Below are 20,350 nucleotides of genomic sequence, written 5' to 3'. Positions count from 1 at the left end.
ATCCATAGGGAGGGATACGGGAGATGCATTCTGGAAATGGAGCTTGGAATTACCTATGCAACCCTAGAGACCACCATATGGAACCTGGATAAGTATGCGATAAGCTAATGAGTGTGTTTTTCTTTACAGATAATAATCCATTTCTTTCACATCTGGATTAGCCTTGCTTCACGGTACACTAGAGCTACCACCGCCATCCATAAACCTCATCCTGGCATGTTTGTCTAGGCATTATTTCTCCCTTTGCGCGTAAAGGGGAGGAGGCCGCTCCCAGAACGGTGTGCTAAAGATGTCCAGCTTATACAAGTCTGTTCTTACCAATTCTGCGGGCTCAAAGCGTGGGTCAGGTACACCTTTCCGCGGCCGTTCAACGAGAGGAGGGCACCGACCCCCAAATTCATCTGACTCAGGTGTACCTGCTGCTGCCGGAAATAATGCATCGAACCAAGGCCACCCTGTGAGTGCCAGAGGAGGTCGCGGCAGGGGTGCTAGTTCGTCACCATTCGGCACTTCATCACACGGAAGCCCCCAAGCTGGAGACAATAGTGGTAGAGGCGGGTTCACAGGTAACACTAATCTAGACATGCCGAATATTGGCCATACGCATTGTACTAACCTTATCTACAGGCTTTCGGAAAGGGTCTAATCCCCCTGTCGCTCAGACGAATGGCCAGCAGGCGTTCAACCCGTTTGGACCCAAATCAAATGCACCGGCTAACGCACCATCTGGCTCTGCTACTCGAGGCAGAGGAAATCATCATGCCAATTCTGGACAAACTCGTGGAGGACGTGGAGGAACTCGCGGGTTTGGAGCGATTGATCGATCCAGAGATCCAAGGCGACGCAATGATCCTACCCCTACGGTCGTCAAGCAGGCAGATAATATCGAAGACTATAACACTCGATATGAACGGGTGAGCTTTTCTTCATATACCCGCGAAATTTCCATCCAACTAATTCTTTACTGTAGCTAAAACAAGATCGCGCCCGCCAGCGCATACAAGCTATCAAAGCCGGAATTATGCCCGACCCGGATCAGCCCACTACTTTGAAGCAGGCAATCACTCCAACAGGTAACTGCACGGATATGTGTCCTGAGTTCGAACGAGTAGAAAGGATTGTCCAAAAAATGGTGGATAAATGTGAAAAGGTTCGCATATCACGTTGTCCTTTTACAGTATGGGCAGGAACTAATGATCTTAATTAGCATGTTGACCCGGACTCTGGAGTCTCTAGTAGTATGGAAGGGAGGATGATAAAACGATTCAGAAGATCAGCTGCTGGTAAGGACGAGCAGTTGCCATCAGATATCCGTACCCCTAAAACACTGCTACAAACGATCAACTATATGCTTCGCCATGTTACTACCAGTGATGAGACCCTTGGTTCGAGGCACAAATTTGTTTGGGACCGGACACGTTCAGTACGAAACGACTTATCCATCCAACAAGTTAGCCAGAAACAAGATATCGAAATTGCCGTCAAATGCTTCGAAAGGATTGCTCGTTTTCACATTTTGTCGCTCCATCTGTTATCGAGCCCAACGAACCAGGAGCAGTTCGACCATCATCAAGAGCGAGAGCAACTAAACAATACCCTTCTATCGCTGCTTTATTACTACGACGATAATCGCGGAAGACTTACATTTCCAAATGAGGCTGAGTTCAGAGCTTATTACATTTTGTTTTCCATCCACGACCAACGCCCGGATCTTGAAGCTCGAGTTCAAAAATGGCCCCGTGAACTACGGGAGTCTCCTCGGGTCCAGGTGGCCATGGAAATGTTTGCAGCTGCAGGAAATACCTGGGAGTACCAAGGCACATTAGATGCTAAACGGCCTAATCCGCTTGCTCAGGGTCTCTATTCCCGATTCTTCAAGCTTGTCAAATCGAAGAGTGTGTCTTACCTTATGGCTTGTGTGGCAGAGGTCTACTTCAACCAAGTCCGCCAAACAGCGATTAGGTCAATCTGGAAAGCGTACTGCCGACAACCTGCCTCTCAGCAGCATAAAAATCAAGAATGGACGGTCGATGAACTCACTACAGCTTTGGCTTTTGACAATGATGAGCAGACAATTGCCTTCTGCGAAGAGCAAGACCTTGAGTTCGCAACCAATAGTGAGGGCCAGCTTTATCTGAATTGGGCTAATCGTCCACTTGACTCGGTTGGTGCGTATTCAACTGCTTCGACAACAGCATTTAATATCAATTAAATTGCAATGTTGATGTGATTCTAATAATTTGCAAATAGTATTCCAACCATCTTCCCGGCAGACTTTCTCTTATCGACTTGTTGAGCAAAAACGCTGCGGAAGATCACTGGCTGCCGTCATTCTTGGAATGAGTGTTTCCCAAGCCATCAGGTACAAAATGATCGATGCCTCTCTCCTTCAAAACGAATCCTCCGTTCAATCGATGCAAGGAGACGAAGAGGGCCTTTTCGTTAGCGACGAGGAAGATAAGCCGAACCCCTTTCAAACAACGCAGCAGTCACCATTTGAAACGATTAATAAGCCAGCCGTAACATTCGGTACACCGTCACCAGCTGTTTCTACGTCACCTTTCGGTCAAAGCTCTCCATTTGGACCCCCATCTAACTCCCGGTTATCTCCCGCTGCCTCGCCCTTTGTCCCTCAAAACTCTAATCCTAAGGTATATGGGCGACCCTTGACCTTTGGTCCCTTTCTCTCTTGATTGCACACATACTGACTGCAGTCATTCTATCTAGCCAACCGTTCAGTTTGGGCAGCCAAGCCCGGCTCAAACTCCAGCCTCGTTATCTTTGTCACCAACACCTACAATACAAAATTCAAGTGAAGCTTCTGCCACAGCTACTTCTAACCCGCCTACATTCTCATCAACGTTTCCTACAGTTAACGTGTCTGGTTTTGGGTCACCGTCCTTTTCATCACCCAGTACTAATGGGGTATTCAAAGGAGAGCAAACCACTCAAGCTGCTCCAACGTTTGGTTTTGCCTCCACTGCGCCTACTGACACGGCCGAGGCAACTGAAGTGAAGCCTGCTGATCCGAAGGCACAGCAGTCTCTGTTTGGATCCGCTTCACCATTTGGTCCCCCGGCCGAAACTAAGTCTTCTGAAGTCAAACCTGTTGATTCTCCATTTGGGAAACCTCAGCAAACATCTTCGCCCTCGCAAGGTTAGCCTTTGGACTCACGCTACTTCCAACCCTATATGGATCATTTCTAACAGCATACAGATGAAACTTCAAAGAAGCCATCTCAGCCTTTATTTACTCCTTTCCCTGGGAGTGCGACCAGCCAGAAACCTCCTTTGTTTGGACAAAGTAAGTGCAATATCTCTAGTCAAGAAGCTATGTCTGCATACTAACTCAATACAGGCTCGATCTTTACGTCAGGAAAGCCAGCTCAGTCCGCGACCGAACAGCCATCAAATGAAGGCAGCACCGTCGAAACGGCCAAGGCCGCATCCCCTTTTACCATGTTCCAGCCAACTTCATCTATCGATTTGACTGGAAATCACGAGACAGTGGAACCCGCACCCCGTTCCTCGGCAAAGTTCTCTTTCACATCCTCTCCCTTTGAACTTAACGGTAATGTTGCCACTCTCCATGGGCTCTTTGAGCTACTTTTATAACTAATACCGTCACCATTCAGACTCTGAGCGAGCGGCGTCTAATGCTCAACCGTCAAACCCATTCCAATTAGAGCCAAGTACTGATATACAACCTGGCCCCTCCCTGGAACAATTGAAAGAAGCAGAAGAGGAAAAGTCAAAAGAGAGGGAAGAAGCTGAAGCTAAAAAGGCAGAAGAGGAAGAAAAGAAGAAGCGAGAAGCACTTCAGTTAGAACAAGAAAGAGAGCGTCAGAGGCTTGAGGAGGAGAAGGCTAAGAAAGAAGAATTGGAGAGACAGGAGGCTGCTGCCCGAGAGGCGGCCAGAGAGGCACTACGAAAGCAAAAGGAGGCCCAGGAAGAAGCCAGACGCCAGGCTGAGGAGAAAGAGCGGGCCGAGCGTGAGATTCAGCGTCAACGGGAGCTTGCGCGTGAACTCCAGGCAGCTCAGCGAGAAATAGCAAGGAGACAAACAGCTGAAAAGAAGGCTGCACGAAAAGAAGCTGCCAGGCGGGCCTCGATAGAAGCCGACATCATGAAACGAAAAGCCGACGCACTTATCGAGGAACTGGATGTCCACCATAAGAGAGGCTCAAAAGTAGCCAGGCTCACTCCGGAAGACGAGCTTTCGGTGGAGGAGCTTATGACTAGTAACCGACCTAGACACAAGAAGCCTCCAACATCTGCTCCCCAGCCTTCGAAACCTGCAATAGACGAAGACGAGCTCCTTCTCTCTGCAGCTAGGCTGGCTGCCCATACCTTGTCTCAGGGAGCTCGACTATGGGACGAGGTCCCAGACTTTACCCGCTCCGTTTCTTCCCCGTCTAGCTCCGTTTTCGGGAGATCAAGCATTGGATCCCAACCTAGCTTTGATGGATCCCGTGCAATCGTTAACGGGTATGACGTTGCTCTCGCCCCTTCTTCGCCGCTTGGTTTGGGCAGGACTCTCTCCAGGACAGAACAAAGAATAAGGGCCACTGGTGCCAAAGGCCTTGCAACCAAGCCAATCACACCCTCCCAAAGGGTGAAAAGGAACAGTGAGAAAGGAAAAGAACCGCAGTACTAAGTTACTTTTTTTTGACGTTGAACTTGATATCCTTGACGCTTCAGTTTGTTTTCTGCACAACCTCCAACATACATCATATTTTAGGATCTCCAGCATTCAGGCGTTCAGCATAAGGGCTACTCTACGTTTTTTTGTTGTTCTGGCGTGGTTTGTATTGGGACGAAACGGAGTTGGTTGCAAGGGTTAATTTGTCATGATTCAATTTTTTTACATTGCGTATATTATACCATTTCTACCCATTTATATCCTTTCCTTCATCAATCATACATGAAGAGTTTTAGCCTTCCACCTCACCTCGTTCATACCCAATGAGACGACCTTCACGAAGAATGTTTAAAGCTCCGTTTTGATTGCAAGAGTCAATGATCGATAGGTCAATGGCTTCCTTGTCCCTGATATGATGGCTCTAGATGTCGAGCCAGAGCAGGCCGTCCGTAGTCTTCGGGGATGCGGCAGTGTTTGCCCTTTGGTGCAGCCGTTCGGAGATGGGAAGCTCGCTGGAGCGAGTTTCATAGATATAGCCAGTCAACATGGACCGTTGGAGACTGTCTGCCTTCTCCTTGCTGAAGAAGAAATGAACATTAGCACTCTGATAACCTGCCATGTATCATGCGTTATTTCATACCTGTCGGAAGACGTTGATGGTTGCACCACGGGGTTTGACTTTTTGTCCCTGGCAGTAGTAGATTTGGTAGAGACATGGTACCGGCCATAGTGACTTGTTATGTTTTCTTGATGAAGGTAGAGGAAGATAGAATGAGGAGTACATGAGATGAGCACATGTTGGATTTCTGTCGAGGAGAGGCCTGTTTATATAGACACGATACTAGAGAGCAGATGGGTGATTGCCCAGGAGTAGATTGCAAGTAGATCGATTTGAGATGGCCTAACTATCCAAACGAGGCCTGGCTATCCTCCTCCCGTAGTTGTTTCCGATAATACTCCTACTTTCCCGGTTACCGCATTCTTCGGGGGCAATGAAAATGAACCTGTATTGTTCGCGTTTGAACATGCCAATAGCAAGGGTCGGGTGTGGCGGAAATGTCCCCGGAATTGGACCTGGAAGTCAACTTGGGATACTACCTTTGATGCCACCTTTAGGCCCTTGAAATTCTTCGATAGGGATAATCGGATCATGGGAATTTACAGGGAGGGATACTATACATTCTCTATACTCCCCGCTGATAACCACCATCGCATTGCAGAAGTTCGTCAGAGTGGGTATGGATTTATGCTTGTCGCCTGGAGTGGTCACTCTCGCTGCTGTATAAACACAGAGTGCCAAAGTGAGAAGGGTTTCAAGGTAATCACCTTTAACATACCTCGCATATGTCATAGTATATCTATTGCTAATAATCCGACAAAAGATATCAGGCCGGCGGGTGAGAGACTATTCCGGATTCCCCAGGGAGTTTTATTTCACATCTCCGGTATCCTTGCAGTCAATCACCTCAGTAGAGATACCCACATCGGGAGATTATATATATTACACTGATGGGATTAATACCCGCCACTACTCATCGCGCATCATTTTCGATGATGATCCGGTCGATGCCTCGGAGTACCATCTCGAATATCAATTTACAGGTGGACGCTTTGTCTGTGCCTCTCCAGACAACCAATATATACTAGTTTGCTTCCCAGAGCAGGACGATGGCTTATTGTCCAGCACATTACGCTTTGAAATCCTTAGAGTCGGAGAATCAAATAACAGCGTTCGCTCATTTTTATTCAGCTGCCAATATTCTGCCAAAGACAGCAGTGAACTCAATGATTTTCCGTCTTTGAGACTTCAGGGCTCTTTCCATCCGACACTTCCAATTGTTACATGGACAATCCCGGCTCTAAAGCTGGGGTTTTGGATTGCCGACCTTCGAAGTGGGAGCAGGCCGATGTTTATCAATGGTAGGCTTTTGTTTTCGCATTTTCACTAAATTAGTTAGCTGATCTAACTTTCTTCCATCAGACGTCGCCTTTGCGGCTGAAAAAGCATCATTTTCAGAATGCGGCCGCTATCTGCTGATAATATACGACGAGACTGATTGTGAGCGAAGTTCTCTATACTCCAGCGAGCCAACGATGGGGTTTTTGTCCTCGATTTCAAGGAAGAAATAAAGTGCAGGTATCTATGGAGCCCCGAAGTAATGCGCTACTGGGGAGCCTACGCGTTTTGCCATAATGATGAGATTTACGTCGTCGGATTTAACAGCGACAATTATCTCATTTGCCTAAGGCTACTTGTATCTGCTGACGGGAACCCTCAACAGCAAAATATCACGGCGTTTCCACGCTCATTTTCTCACATTTGCATCGTAGAGCGGGCCAGCTTTTTACAGACCACTCAGTTGCACGTCATAGTCACAGAAACAGTGGAAGAAGGAAGCATAGCATCTATGTCAAGTGCTCTGACATCAACATCTCACTTCCACGGTGCCTGTGGCGGTTTTAATATCCCGCAGGCTGCTGTCGTCACGGCTCCCTATAATGTTTGGATAAATATTAAGTTTAGGACCAGTAGGGCCTGGCAATACGGGGGTCCCATCATAGAAACAGACGGACCGCTGTGTCGTCTCCGGGTTCCGCACAAATCGAATCCGCAGACCAACAAAATAGTATGGATGCTGAAGCCTTCGTCGAATAGCGCTGTAGTCCAAAGTTGGAAGCTGATGGATGGCGAACAGCAAGTACTCCTAGAAAGGGAATACTGTGACATATAGATGGTGACTATGTGGTATCCGAAGTAGCATTATATAGTTAAAGCACTTGGTTTCTTAAGAAGCTTGCGGGGGCAGTATATATTCAGGCAACCAAATAGCTACAATTAATGGTTCGTTGTTGATAAACAGAGAGAATTAACCACCAGGAGGCGAAGACCGCCTAGCGGGTCAAGGGAACGTGACTAATCAAATATCTATCACCCAGGGCTCTCTTCCGTTGCCAGATTTGCAGATAAGTGAGTTTTCACGGAGCATGAATGCATAAATCTGCTATTTGATTATTTGATATCGACTAGACCACTGTTGCCCTTCATATTAGTTGAGATTTTGCTACAATAGTTCCTGGTGCTACTTTTGTTGTTTGGTGGCAATGAGGATCGCGACCTTCCAGCTACGCTCACGACTCGCAGATGTCGAGGGGAATATCCGAAAAGCCGATGCACTGGTTGGAAAGCTGGACAGGATACTTCAAGGCAATGGCAAGAGGAAAAATCTAGATCTACTTGTTCTACCTGAGATGGCATTCAGTGGTGAGTGAGTGATGCACGCTGCAATTCGTGGGTCTGATACCCGATTATCAAATGACTATGCTCATGCCCTAGCTATAAGGATATAACTTTCCATCCCTGAAGGCTGTACGACCGTATCTTGAGCCATCAGAGGCCGGACCATCGGCTCGCTGGGCGCGTACGGTTGCTCAAAAGTTAGGTTCCGTGGTAGCCGTGGGATATCCAGAGATCTGCCCTTCGACGCTGCAAGATAACCTATCTCTGCAAGCCAGAACAGGGGAAGATGTGCAGGGCGAGCGCCGATTCAATTCGCTTATCGTTGTCAAAGAATCTGGCGAGACGTTGGTGAACTATAGAAAACACCATCTTTACTACACTGATGATCCGTGGGCTCACGAAGGAGAGTCCCATGAAAGCGGATTCTTCTTAATGCCCCTGTCTACTCCTACCAAGCGACAAAGTATACCCAAAGATGACAGTGGTGATGCTAGTGTTAGTTCCTCTCCAAAGAACGAAATACCGACCACTGTAGGAATATGCATGGACATCAACCCGTATAAATTCATTGCCTCCTATAGCGCCTGTGAATTTGCAACGCATGCTCGAACAAGCGGAGCTAAGCTAGTGGTTCTATCCATGGCATGGCTGACACTATTAAGCTCCGAAGAACTATCTACGATGGCCGACAAACCTGACATGGATACGTTCCAGTACTGGATATCCCGGTTTGCGCCTCTTTTCTTGCCTGATGAAGGGGGTGTGGAGGACTCATCTGATGAAATGGCTGAGCCCCAGGTCATAATCGTGTTTGCCAACCGGGCTGGGGAAGAAGAGGGACAGGAAGGCAAGGATACTGCGAGGTATGCTGGGTCAAGTTGTGTGGTTGGCATCCGACGCTGCCCACGCAAAGTGGGGGACGAGGAGGATGGGAATAGAGTCGAGATACTGATATGGGATATGCTTGGGGCCACAGAAGAGGGTATCTGCCTGGTTGACACCGACTCAACGCCCAGAATGGTCGGATCTGTGAAGATATGATATATAACTTGTTTGTGTGGTAGGAGAGTATATTTAGAAGTAAGCCTGCCAACAGCAGCGCAACAACAACGACAACCACCACGGCCAACTAAGCCCATCCGTATCACATTTTAGACACAACCGCCCAAGAGAGGTTAATGTGTCTGGTCTGGCGAAGCATCCCTTTTGCCCCTGGTCTTCGAGAGTCCTTCGAGGCTCTCGTCTGCTCCATCTTGATATCACCTGAGCCCATGTGAGCCCATGTGACTGAGGCGTGACGGTTCCAGTTAACTTAGGGCTTCAACCTCCCACGTAAAAAAAAAAACAACTTCATCTCTTTTTCTTCTTCTTCATCTCCTGTGAACATCTGAAGGGGGCCCATCTTGCAGGGCTGTTCATGCAGGATAAACCAGTTGGATGTGGATGAGATGTGGAGAGCAGAATAAAGAACGGCCAGTCAAAGGACCTTGACCAGCAAAGATGGCGGATCCTGAGATGAGGCCGCCGGTGGTGAAGACGATAGTAGCAGGTAAGTTGGCTCGTCTCGGATGTTATTATTATTATTATTATTATTCCTACTACAACTCGCTGTCCGAGAACTTATTGTTCATGTACAGAGTAACTAGAGTGACAGGCCGGAAAAAAAAAGCAACTTTAGTTAGCCGGTGTCAACTTTCTACCACATGTATTGAGTGTGGCCGGTGGTTAGACGCTGCTGGCAAGTCGACGGGTTTAGTTGGCGGCTGGTGGTACGGTGACCAGGGGAATGACAACACCTATCCGGTCATCTAGCCATCTATTCGACCGGTCAAATGGAACAGCTTGCCAGACAAACAAGAGAGCATGTCTATCTCTCACAATGCGCACCTTTCCCGTCTGTACTAGGGCTGTGGTCTGGTTTTGAGTCGTCTCTCGTTCTTTGGGGAGAGAAGAAGAGAAAAAAGCAAACATCGTCCGGGTAAGGATGACTGTGAACTCGCGCTACCAACCATACCAGTGGGTACCCTGTCATGAGCAGGTGATGCGAGGGCTATGGAGTGAGAGAGCTCTTCGTCTCACCACCTTTGCGTGCCTGTTGACGGGGATTTTTTTGGCTGTCCGAATACGCGGCCATGAACACTGCTGCCCTCCTTTCTCCTATTTGAGAAACCTGAGTTTCTTCCTGGACCGGGTCAGACCAGTCACCTGAATAACGAATGCCGAACAGGAATGATAAGGATATTCCTCCTCTTATCTTCCCCGTACCCCATCCATGCAAGGTCAAGCAAAGGGCAACAAAAGGTAATTAATTATCCATGGGGAGATCTGGGGCGGATCAATAGCCTTTGGATATTCCTGCAGGCAGGAAGCGCAGAACAGACGATAATAATAAATGGCGACCGTTGCAACCGAGAACAGACGGATGGGCGGCCTCATAACTGCCCGAGCTAAGCTTGCGGTTGACAAACAGCAAACAAAACGAACCGGTTGGCCAACATGTCTCAGCAGCAGGACCTTGATTTCCCCGAGATGTGCTTTTTCTCCAGTTTCTCCAGTTGGGATGCATGCCTGACTAAGTGGCGGGAGGCTCAGTCTTTTCGAGAACCGAGCAAGGTTCTGCGGCAAGAGGACCATGCGCCGGGTGGGCAGCCCTCCTCTGTCCTATCGACGCATCCAGCGCGACGTCGGCAAAGATCCATGGCCCTTGGTCCTTGATCCCTGGTGGAGGTGTGTGAGTGTGTGAGTGTGTGAGTGTGGGTGATAACAAACTCATGGCCCGTCGAAGCCCATCTCCCGTGCACACCACTATGGGGACACCGGCGAGCAGCGGGCCAGCCAATAGGAAGCGAGAGCCCGGCCGTGGAGCCTGATTCGTCAGCGGCGAGCAAGGCACGGGACCTGGGCACATGACCGGCGGAGGGAGATCCAGAGGGCGAGTCGAGCGCCGGCGGAGGGACGAGGGCAGCGAGGTCGAGGAGAGGCCGGAGGGCAGAGAGGAATAAGGGCCGGGCAGCAGGACGGCCGCAGGATGGGAGGCAAAGGCCTGGGATGAGAGATAACTAGCTAACCACCACCGTCACCATCACCGTCACCGTCAACATCACCATCTCGACCGGCGGACTGCCATCTCTGCTGCTCCGGATCACAGTCTGCGGCCTCTCAGTCTGACAGCAGATGCACAGAGTCATCCTTCACCATCAACTACTCCGACGACAACTACCAGCATCGCCCGCCGTGTTCTTGTCCTGTCCTGTCCTGGCCTGTCCTCCTGTGCTTGTCCTGCTATCAAACTGCGCAAGTGGCGTGTGCAGCGTGCCCTAGCCTCGCCACGTGAGTTTTCCCTTCGCTCTCTCTCTCTCTCTTACTCTCACTCTCTCTCCGTCCGCTTCTCGCTATAACTGCAATTCAGCATCGCCTTTCCAGCTTCTCGCTGTCCCACCACCGTCGCCGGCCTCTGCTCAGCATCCCGCTGCGTCTTTCCAGACATCCGTCAGGTCTGTCTCTTCGGCCTCCCGTCCCCTTGCTGCTCCCGGCACTCGTCGCGATCTATATATCGCAAGCCCTCGAACAGGTGACTTCTCGTCACCTGATAGATCATCAAGGTATGCAAGGCCATTTCATCATCAGCGTCTACTCCGGCTTCCTCTGCTTCATCTTTGGGCTATCGCGAGCTGCATAAACAGCCCTAGCTGCTTGGATCTGTCTGCATCTCTTGTCGCTTTCTCTTCTTGCTGCTGGCTTTTTTCATCGCGTTTCTCTCACTCTCTTCTGCTCTGGACAAACATCGCCTTAAAAAACCCCGCTCTGTACTGTTGCTTGTCTTGTTATTCTTTGCTCTAGAGTCGCGTCTCAGCGCGATATCATCCTCCTACAAGCTGTTTCTCTGTTCTCCTGCGCGCTTGTTTGCTCAAATAATGATCTTGTCTACTCTTATCTCGCTCTCGCTGCGTGCTGTGGCTGCTGGTTTGCCTGGCAAAACTCCTTCCCCGACGCGACAAGCGCTGTTATTCCATATCTTTGCCTTACTAGGATTGCTATGAATATATTAACTACAAAGCCAGCTTGCTATCTTCTGTTTTATCGCTGTGGACTATTATAATATTCACTAACATGGACTTGACGCGATCAGAATCTTCGCTTTTCTCCAGAAATAAAAGAAAAGAAGTGAGACAGGATGTCAGAGCCTTCTATGAACACTATGGAACACGGCTCTACCGATCCTAACATCTCCTCTGGCAAACGCAAGCGAGAAGTCATGGATACTGGTGATGTCCAGCGTCTTCGCTCTGCACATGGTGGCCCAAATAACTTCGACGTCAACATCCAGGCCACCGATAACTACGGCTACGATGCTCATGGCATGCCTAGCAACACCACCGACCTGAGCCACATCGACCAGCAACTGCTCCAGGCCGTCGGTAACCAGAATGGTGTGTCTGACGACAATGCTATGACTGCTAAAGCAGCACTCGCCGCTCACCAGCCCGAGTCCAAGTACCCGCCTCCCGAGCCGTCCTTTGACAACAACGGCCTCGGGAACAACCTCTCCTTCGGCCAGGATGTCGGCCAGGTTTCCATGGGACCCGTCCAGAGCCACACCTCTACCGCTGCCGCAGTGTATGCTGCTCGAGAAGCTCAGGCTCAGGCCGCCCAGCAAATCAGTCCCAAGCCAACTGTCGGATCCGCCGAGTGGCACCAGGTTCGAAAGAACAACCACAAAGAAGGTGGGTTTTTTTTTTTTTTTTCCATTATCCTCTCACTTGTTACTTAATGTCTTTACTAACGTGCATTCAGTCGAGCGCCGTCGCCGTGAGACCATCAACGAAGGTATCAATGAGATCGCCAAAATGGTTCCTGGCTGCGAGAAGGCCAAGGGTTCGATCCTCCAGCGCGCCATCCAGTACATTGCCAAGCTACAGGAAGATTCCAAGGAAATGGCCGCTCGGTTCGACACTACCAACATGACCACAAACCAGGCCATCACTGAGATCAGCGCTCAGAACGCCAAGCTCAAGAACGAAGTCAACCTTCGCAGCGACATTGCTTCAAAATGGATCCAGCGTTGTCGTGATGCTGGCCTCAGCTTCGACGACTATGATGATGAAAAGAGCCTGACCAAGCTTCCTGTCGATGAGTCTCACAATATTTAAACTTAACTGCCACGACGTTCATGATACCTCTTCGCTTCTTTCTCATTAGTCCTACTACATGTATCTCACTTTGCCCTGTGTTTTCGTTTTCTTTTCATTACTACAGAGTCGAAGCCCCAGACAGTAGTCACAGCTCACAGTCTCACTTCTTCTCTGTTTATTTTCTTATCACTTTAGTTTTCTTTTCATGTTCTTTCTTACTCGGCGTACATGGATCATTATATCTCTTTATTATTCATCCATTTCTTCCACCACACGGCCACACCGGGCCCAACCTCGCATTCCTCAGAAAAAAAAAAATAATGAAATGGGCGGATGCCTCGCTTACCTTGTCTGCCTGCCTGAATAAATGCTTTACGGGGTGCTCGCTCGTTCTATTCTAAGGGTTAAGGGAGGGAAAAAAACGTTCCATTGGTTTTTGGAACCGCATGGGACATACGGAGCACGACGGAGCAGATGATGGTTATCAGGCCTTGTCCATATGTTTCATCCTTACTTCTTTACATTATTTCGTGTTCTCTAATGAATTCTCTTTTCTCTTTTCTCTCTTTCTCATGGAGTCGCTGGCTTGGGGCTGATGGGACGTCAGTATGTCTCTTATCCATCCTCGTGAAGCAGTTGTGATGCAAGGAGGATCTCAGCCTGTCTGTCCATCACAGTATATATAGCACATGTTATCCATCCATATAATCCCCTCCTCTCTCTCTCTCTCTCTCTCTTGCGCCTCTCATGCATCATAACCCTCGTCCTTACACATTATATGCTATATCAACAACCTTCGATCTGATCCGCGCGCGCTGTGAGTACGTGGCTGACTAAGCAGTCTCGAACTTCTTCCATCTCGACTTCGACTTCAAACAACTTCAAAACACGAAATCATAGTCAAACAACATTCGTATCTCCATCATCCCTCTCATTGCCCTCTGTTCTGGCCATTGATGCCCATATTACCTGATTTCCCAGCACCGGGATACCTCTTTCTATATCGCTCCCAATAAGTTCTGAGCCGACTTGTTGACGACACGAAATATGCTATCGGCGGGCCGTACCATGCAAAGGCCCTGTATACGCCAGGGGTACTCCGTATTGAGCAATGAGACACCTGCTGCGTAAATGGGGTCTTATTACACTAGATTCTCATGTAGCATTTCAGCAGGCACCAGGATTGACTTCTGCGACGTCTTTTTATTTATTTATTTATTTTCTCCTAAGAGGGGAACAAGCCTAAGGACCAGCTCAATTCCAATCTCTATACCCAATATCTCTTGAACCAGGAAACTTGTGAGGTCATGCCCTTTTGGCAGTATCTAAAAATAAAGTGATTTGTCAAATGCCGACCTCTTTTTACCCCCACACCATATTCCATCCTTCCAGCTATCCATCCTTCTTACCGCATACGCCTCGTCAAATTATTCGATGAGTTCGGGGATCAAATCCAGTATCATGCCTTGTTATCCATGCGCCTTAACCCATCCTAACCTATGGAGTAGCGTATAGGAATCTTCAACATCCGCCGTGGGGAGTTCAAAGAAGTCCATGCATCCCCTTCTCATTCACATATTTGACGAAGGCCGCACTTGATGTGGATTGTTAGTCTCACCTGGAACACAACTGGGGGCCAAGGAGCCTATCTTACCCGTCGTCCGTCATCCACTCATTATTGAAATTATGCTCTGTTTTCAGTATGTGCCATAATGGTATATGTTCGACATCATACTTGATATCTTCGCCAGCCTGTGCATTGTGACACTGACGTCCACACTTCCACTTCTGCCCGTAATGTGAAAATATTTCACGTGGGCAGACGTAGGTTTTCTTTTCTTTGGTAGCAGCTCGCACAATGGACATAGCCCTGGAACTTCCATCTCCCATTACGGCCATTGTCTCCCCTTCGACTTCCCCTTCGACTTCCTTCACGGAGGTATGCCAGGTTACACATTTGTGATAACATTGGTCCTTGAGCCAAGTAACTAGACGGTGACACTGGAAGTATATTGCCTCCTCCAGGATACTCGTGTACAGGTGATAGTTGTGTCCTTTTGCTGCATCAAATGCCAGTGGGAAGACTCCTCGTCGAAGATACCGAATGACATGTTCAAACGCCTCGCCGTCAGCGTCGATAAAGATGGACCCGTCTTCCATGGTTGGAATTGTCCATTTCCCTGAGAAGTAGGCCTTGAAGTAGTCGCTTCTCTCAGTCAAGGTCTCAGCAGTTGTGTGAAATGTTCGTTCGCCAACACGGAGCATCACAACTTTGGGAGTGTTTGTGACGCTCATGGTGTCGGCTAGGAGGAGCGCGTATCGGGTCTGCTAGTTGGCGCCAACACTTGGTTATGCAGGCTATTCTGGACCTGTGTCGTGATGGGTAAGATTGTCTGCAAATCAACTATCTTGATATGTCCATGGAATCTGGTCGCGTGGGGCTAATTATAGAGAAATTTCAAAAGCAACTAACTAGTTACACAAAGTAGCTAGTTAAGTATCCTAACCCATGCGGCTTTGAACCAGCACTGGTGGGGGAAACGTCTAGTTTCTTCTCTTTGTGAAGACTTAAAGCTGTTCATATATCCTAGGCTTATTGCGATCATGCTTGGGCGGCTCGAAATGGGTGTGGGTAAATGCATTGACGTCTATGGTAGACTTTCTATAAAGTCTTTGGCGAAAAGAAACATTTCAATACTATGAACATAAGTGGCAAGATTCAGGCGCGATTTGATTTAGATAAGCTCAAGAAGATGATCAAAGAGGTAATCTCCAGCAAGGGGATACCTAAGGATGAATTGCTTGATAGCGGTGAAAAGCGAGGATGCCACGTGTACGTGATTCCATACAACATCTATACAATGGGGAGCCCTACTCTAACCATATCTCAACTTTATATGTGCTGTTGATTGCATAACGAAGGGTATCCGGAGTTACAAGCTTATTGACAAATCGAATGTCCCAGCTACTATATGTCAAGCAGCTCTCGCAACTTCGACGGCGACAACGTTCTTCAATTAAGTCACTAAAGGTTTCTCGGATGAAACTTGGATGGTCTGCCAATTTCTTTTCTAGTGTAGTATGCTCCTGTTCTCACAGTCCATGGACGTTGAAGCTGATAGGCTGGCCACCTCATTATTTGATAGGCTGGAGCTTGACCAAAGAGCCCTCAGAAGATGTGTCTGCCTCTCTATGCCCTAGCTGCAGAAAGGCAGCTTGGTTTTGGGAGATACGAAGAACCTCTAGAGCAGTGCAAACGTATACTCTATGTTAACTCAAGAATCAAGGACCCTGACCATCCAGGACAACTGAACAACTGAAGTCTCAAGCAGGGCTTGCTTCACCCTACCTACTGATCGGTAAGACTAAAATGGCAATCCTGATACCGCGCTGAGAACCCAGTCGAAGGGAGTAAAGAGCCGGATGAAACCTTTCTGCTCGGCCTTGCTACAGCTATTTCGGAGGATAAGCAATATGACAAAGCAATTCTGATATATAAGGATGTTTTAGAGATGTTATCTAGAGCAGAATCCACGGACAACCCCGTATTTCTATTGCGGGTACAGTCCCATTTTGCGAATTATTATATACTCAATAACCAACTAGAAGAAGCTCAACCCCCTCGAGAATGCTGTGCGGCGCAACGGAATCTTGCCAGAAGGAAACCTCGACCTGTTATACTCACAGGAAGTGCTTGCTAGAGCCTATCTCGCCAGCAAGGAAACGCATAAGGGCATAGATCTTCTCTAGCGTATTGCCAGCATGCTCAAGAACACGACGTTATTGCATGTAGTCGTTCCTGACCTTACTCTTTGCGAAGCCTACCGACGCAATGGTCAAACCGAGCGGAAAATGCAACTGCTTGAGGAGCTTGTCGTCCGAGAAAGGAATTGCCAGTGGATAACATTTATCGAATAAGGTCGGAGATTCGACCCCGCATGGCCTATAAGGAATATGGCTGGCCCGAAGAGCCGCTGCCATTGCTCAAGGAGGCTGTCACAATCCTTTACCGTTGCGCGGCAGAAGGTAATCCTGATCGAGAGCTCACACAGCAGGTGCCTGTCGAGCTAACTGGCTAAAGTGACCAACCTGCGAGCACACCGATCTTAATAAATCATGGCTCGACTAAATATGGTATCTTGTCGCTCTATATCTGACAATTAGGTGAGCACACCGACTTATCGTTTCAGTGCATTTTTCTCTTGTCGCCCCGAGGAAGTTAAGGATGATCGTCGTTGATTATTTGTTATGCTTTTTTATTATACTTTTTTATGCATAACTTCCTAATTAGCGAGTTGATTGGTTCAAAAACTTAATTTCTATTGGACAGGCGGTCAGCAAATTTCCTTGAAATATTATTGGTCAATTTAGTTATTACGTAATGAGCTAAGTTACCTAATAGGCCAAGGCGTCCGCTTGTGTCTGTATCTCTAAACACAGATCTAAATAGGCGCTTTCGTGGCTGCTTGACCAGTTGATGCTGCTTGTAGATACTCTATAGTAAACTAGAGCTTCTTAAGCCGAAAGCGAGAGCACAAACAAAAATAACAAGCGCGAACATCGCAAACCTCCCACATGTTATCCATCCGCGAATCATTTGGAGCCCTTTGCCTGGCTTCCTGATACCAACACTCTCGAGGATCTGCTCACAGACTATCTTACTTCCTGCCAAACAAACTGGGACCCCAGTACCGGGGTGTGTACTGGCACCAACGAAGTAGAGTCCCTTGATGGTGTCGTGTTTGGTCTTCGGGCGGAAGCTCAGTACATTGAAGAAAGAGTGAGAAAGCCCCAGGATGGCCCCCTGGTGGAGATTGAACTTCTCCTTCCAGGTGAATGGTGTATTGACTTGCTCTGAGATGATACAATCACGCAGGCCTCGAGCACCCGTGCGAGATTCGATAGTGTCAATGACTCTCTCTCGGGTTTTAGACACAACAGAATCCATGTCGTCAGCCCAGGCGCTGTTGTCAACCAAATGACCCACTGGGACAAGTGCCACTGCAGCGTCCTTGCCCTGTGGTGCTGCACTTGGGTCAACACGACTGGGAACATTCACGTAAAATGATGGATCGGCTGGTATTGTGTGGTCGTTGAAAATCGAGTCAAAGCTTTCCCGGTACTCGTCTGCCAAAAAGATGTTATGTGGCTGCAGTTCTGGAATGACGCGATCGAAGGACCAAAAGAACGAAATAGTACTGCATGACGAAGGTCGCGTTTTCAAGTCGTTAGCCAGAGGAGAGATTGGCAGGAGCTCGTTATATGCGTAGACGAGATCGGCATTGATAACAATCGTATCTGCAGTCAAAGTCTTGCCGGACCCTAGTTTCACTCCAACTGCTGTGTGCCCGTCTTTGGAAAGCTGGATTGATGATACAGGCTGGTTGAGGAGATACTTCACTCCCAAGCGCTTCCCGATATTCGCCAATGCCTCTAGGACCTATTCACGTTATTAGTTAGGAAGTGAGTTTATGGAATATAGGAATGCGAAATCTGGGTGGCTTACTCCTTGGAACCCACCAGCTGGATACCAGATACCATCAGCAAGCTCGGAGTACTGGAGCAACGAATATGTGGCCGGGGCATCGAAGGGGCTCATCCCAAGATACATGCTTGCAAAAGTGAAAACTCGTCTCATCTTTTCCGAAGCGAAATATCTGCTCGCCCGGCTGTATATGCTCTCAAATGGATGCAGTGGCAGGGTAGAGAACAGGAACTCAGCCCGAAGCATGCTGAAGAGGCTTGTGAAGTTTTTCTTCATGACATAGGCCATGGACAGGTCGTGGTGCTGGCCAGACTCTTTCATGTACGACAAGTACTGGTCAAACCCTGCGTCACCTTCATAGCGCTCTATTTCTAGTTTCATTTTGGCCAAATCCGTTGACATGTCAACTCGGTCATGGTCCCCAAACCAGATCCGATAGTTGGGCTCGCACTTGAGCAATTGAATTCCTTCATCCTGCATTGAAGTACCGAGGTCTTTGAAGATATCCACGAAGAGCCTCGGGAGCAAAAGGAGAGACGGTCCTTGATCAAATCTCTGGTAGCTTTTGTCAGTTCTTTCATTCAGGTATCTTCGAAGCAGTAACGTACATAGCCATTCTCCTGGATAAGCGAGCATCGACCGCCAATGAATCCGTTCTTCTCCACCACAGTCACTTTGAAGCCTTCTTTTGCCAGGCGAGCAGCCGTGGCCACCCCACCGGCACCAGCCCCTGGTTATACGAGTGTCAGTAAATACGGTGAATGTCCCAGAGAATATGTGACAGCTTCCTTACCAACGATAATCGCAGTTCGTTTCTTCATTTCCAGGGTCTCTCTGAATACTCTGGTCACACGTTAAGGAAGATGATCTCCCCAACTGCCATTCCGTACCGTCCGGGCTCTAAATAGTTGCCTGACCTTGCACCTTGCTTTTCCTGCTAGGCAAAGTATTGCAGATGTCGACCCATGGCAGCCGGATAACCAGAGGGCAGTAGCGTCTGGTCATACCCACCACCCACATCCACCACTGGACACGCTGGTCCTTTTTTTTCCCAACATGTATAAGAGCACCTTGACAGCACCGGTGCCCGAGGAGGGCAGACAAACAAGTTATCAAACAGGGCTATTTCAGTAATCTTTGGCCGGTGAGGGCCTATGTGGCCACAGCAGGGGTCGGCTTTCCTTTTCTTGTGGCACTTTGTCAGGCTGGAGGGCCCTTAAGCCGACGAGCCCACTCCGAGAGCAGACCAGGATGGAATCAAGGGTGATGGTGGCTGACGGAAATGCAACAAGTCAGCGGAACCGGATGGAATCGAGAAGTAGTTTACGGTATGGCAAAGGGAAATCAAGATTTTGGATCCGTGGTTGACTACCATGGCTAGAAGGCAGTCGCTAGGGATATATGCCAGCCCCTACGTCTAGCCTGCCCGAAGAAATGTACTTCAGACCTATCTGCGCCAGACTCACCGCACTAAATGGATAACGAGAAGCAGAAGAATGCCTCAGGAGCGAAGGCTCCTAGCATACCTATGTACGTGGGATTTTGAACACCCTCCCCCTATCTACTATCTAGTAGCCCTTGTTTACCAGATAGCTATCAGGTACACACATGGCAATTTTGCGCCGATGCACAATACTTGCCCACCTACACCTTGCCGTTATACCGGTGATATTCCGGAAGAGTTCAATGGTGGACAGTACGTTCGCAATGGGGGGAACCCATCGATGAACCATGAGTATGGGAGGGATGTCCACTGGTTTGACGGTGATGGGATGCTCAGCGGTGTCTTCTTTAGAAAGGTTAAGGGCAAGGCAGTTCAGCCGGAATTCGTCAATAATTACGTTTTGACGGAT

At 48.5% G+C, this 20,350-nt stretch overlaps 7 protein-coding genes across 7 annotated transcripts; 3 read left to right on the top strand and 4 right to left on the bottom strand.

Annotated features, from left to right (window-relative positions):
* Positions 1–36: 36 nt before the first annotated feature.
* ARB_03956 (leucine permease transcriptional regulator (SAC3), putative) lies at positions 37–4,657 on the top strand (the record flags this gene model as incomplete). The annotated part of the gene is made up of 10 exons (XM_003017034.1): positions 37–92; positions 256–566; positions 628–914; positions 971–1,150; positions 1,208–2,168; positions 2,251–2,651; positions 2,728–3,157; positions 3,218–3,304; positions 3,359–3,571; positions 3,636–4,657. 10 exons carry the CDS (start codon positions 37–39, stop codon positions 4,655–4,657), a joined length of 3,948 nt encoding a protein of 1,315 aa, XP_003017080.1.
* Positions 4,658–5,063: 406 nt separating this feature from the next.
* On the bottom strand, positions 5,064–5,426 carry ARB_03955 (uncharacterized protein; the record flags this gene model as incomplete). Its single annotated transcript, XM_003017033.1, has 2 exons — positions 5,064–5,246; positions 5,283–5,426. 2 exons carry the CDS (start codon positions 5,424–5,426, stop codon positions 5,064–5,066), a joined length of 327 nt encoding a protein of 108 aa, XP_003017079.1.
* Positions 5,427–7,744: 2,318 nt separating this feature from the next.
* On the top strand, positions 7,745–8,921 carry ARB_03954 (protein N-terminal asparagine amidohydrolase, putative; the record flags this gene model as incomplete). The annotated part of the gene is made up of 2 exons (XM_003017032.1): positions 7,745–7,904; positions 8,095–8,921. 2 exons carry the CDS (start codon positions 7,745–7,747, stop codon positions 8,919–8,921), a joined length of 987 nt encoding a protein of 328 aa, XP_003017078.1.
* Positions 8,922–9,632: 711 nt separating this feature from the next.
* ARB_03953 (uncharacterized protein) lies at positions 9,633–9,851 on the bottom strand (the record flags this gene model as incomplete). Its single annotated transcript, XM_003017031.1, has 1 exon — positions 9,633–9,851. The coding sequence occupies one exon, from the start codon at positions 9,849–9,851 to the stop codon at positions 9,633–9,635; it is 219 nt and encodes a 72-aa protein (XP_003017077.1).
* A 2,203-nt stretch (positions 9,852–12,054) lies between these two features.
* ARB_03952 (uncharacterized protein) lies at positions 12,055–13,030 on the top strand (the record flags this gene model as incomplete). Its single annotated transcript, XM_003017030.1, has 2 exons — positions 12,055–12,604; positions 12,675–13,030. The coding sequence occupies 2 exons, from the start codon at positions 12,055–12,057 to the stop codon at positions 13,028–13,030; spliced, it is 906 nt and encodes a 301-aa protein (XP_003017076.1).
* Positions 13,031–14,662: 1,632 nt separating this feature from the next.
* ARB_03951 (uncharacterized protein) lies at positions 14,663–15,307 on the bottom strand (the record flags this gene model as incomplete). The annotated part of the gene is made up of 1 exon (XM_003017029.1): positions 14,663–15,307. One exon carries the CDS (start codon positions 15,305–15,307, stop codon positions 14,663–14,665), a length of 645 nt encoding a protein of 214 aa, XP_003017075.1.
* Positions 15,308–17,507: 2,200 nt separating this feature from the next.
* On the bottom strand, positions 17,508–19,133 carry ARB_03950 (uncharacterized protein; the record flags this gene model as incomplete). The annotated part of the gene is made up of 2 exons (XM_003017028.1): positions 17,508–18,452; positions 18,519–19,133. 2 exons carry the CDS (start codon positions 19,131–19,133, stop codon positions 17,508–17,510), a joined length of 1,560 nt encoding a protein of 519 aa, XP_003017074.1.
* Between the last annotated feature and the right edge of the window lie 1,217 nt (positions 19,134–20,350).

The sequence above is a fragment of the Trichophyton benhamiae genome (genome assembly GCF_000151125.1).
Source record: "Trichophyton benhamiae CBS 112371 chromosome Unknown contig01293.0, whole genome shotgun sequence".
Lineage (NCBI taxonomy): Eukaryota > Fungi > Ascomycota > Eurotiomycetes > Onygenales > Arthrodermataceae > Trichophyton > Trichophyton benhamiae.
Note: the sequence above shows the minus strand (reverse complement) of the source record. Positions and strands in the feature narration are given on the sequence as shown.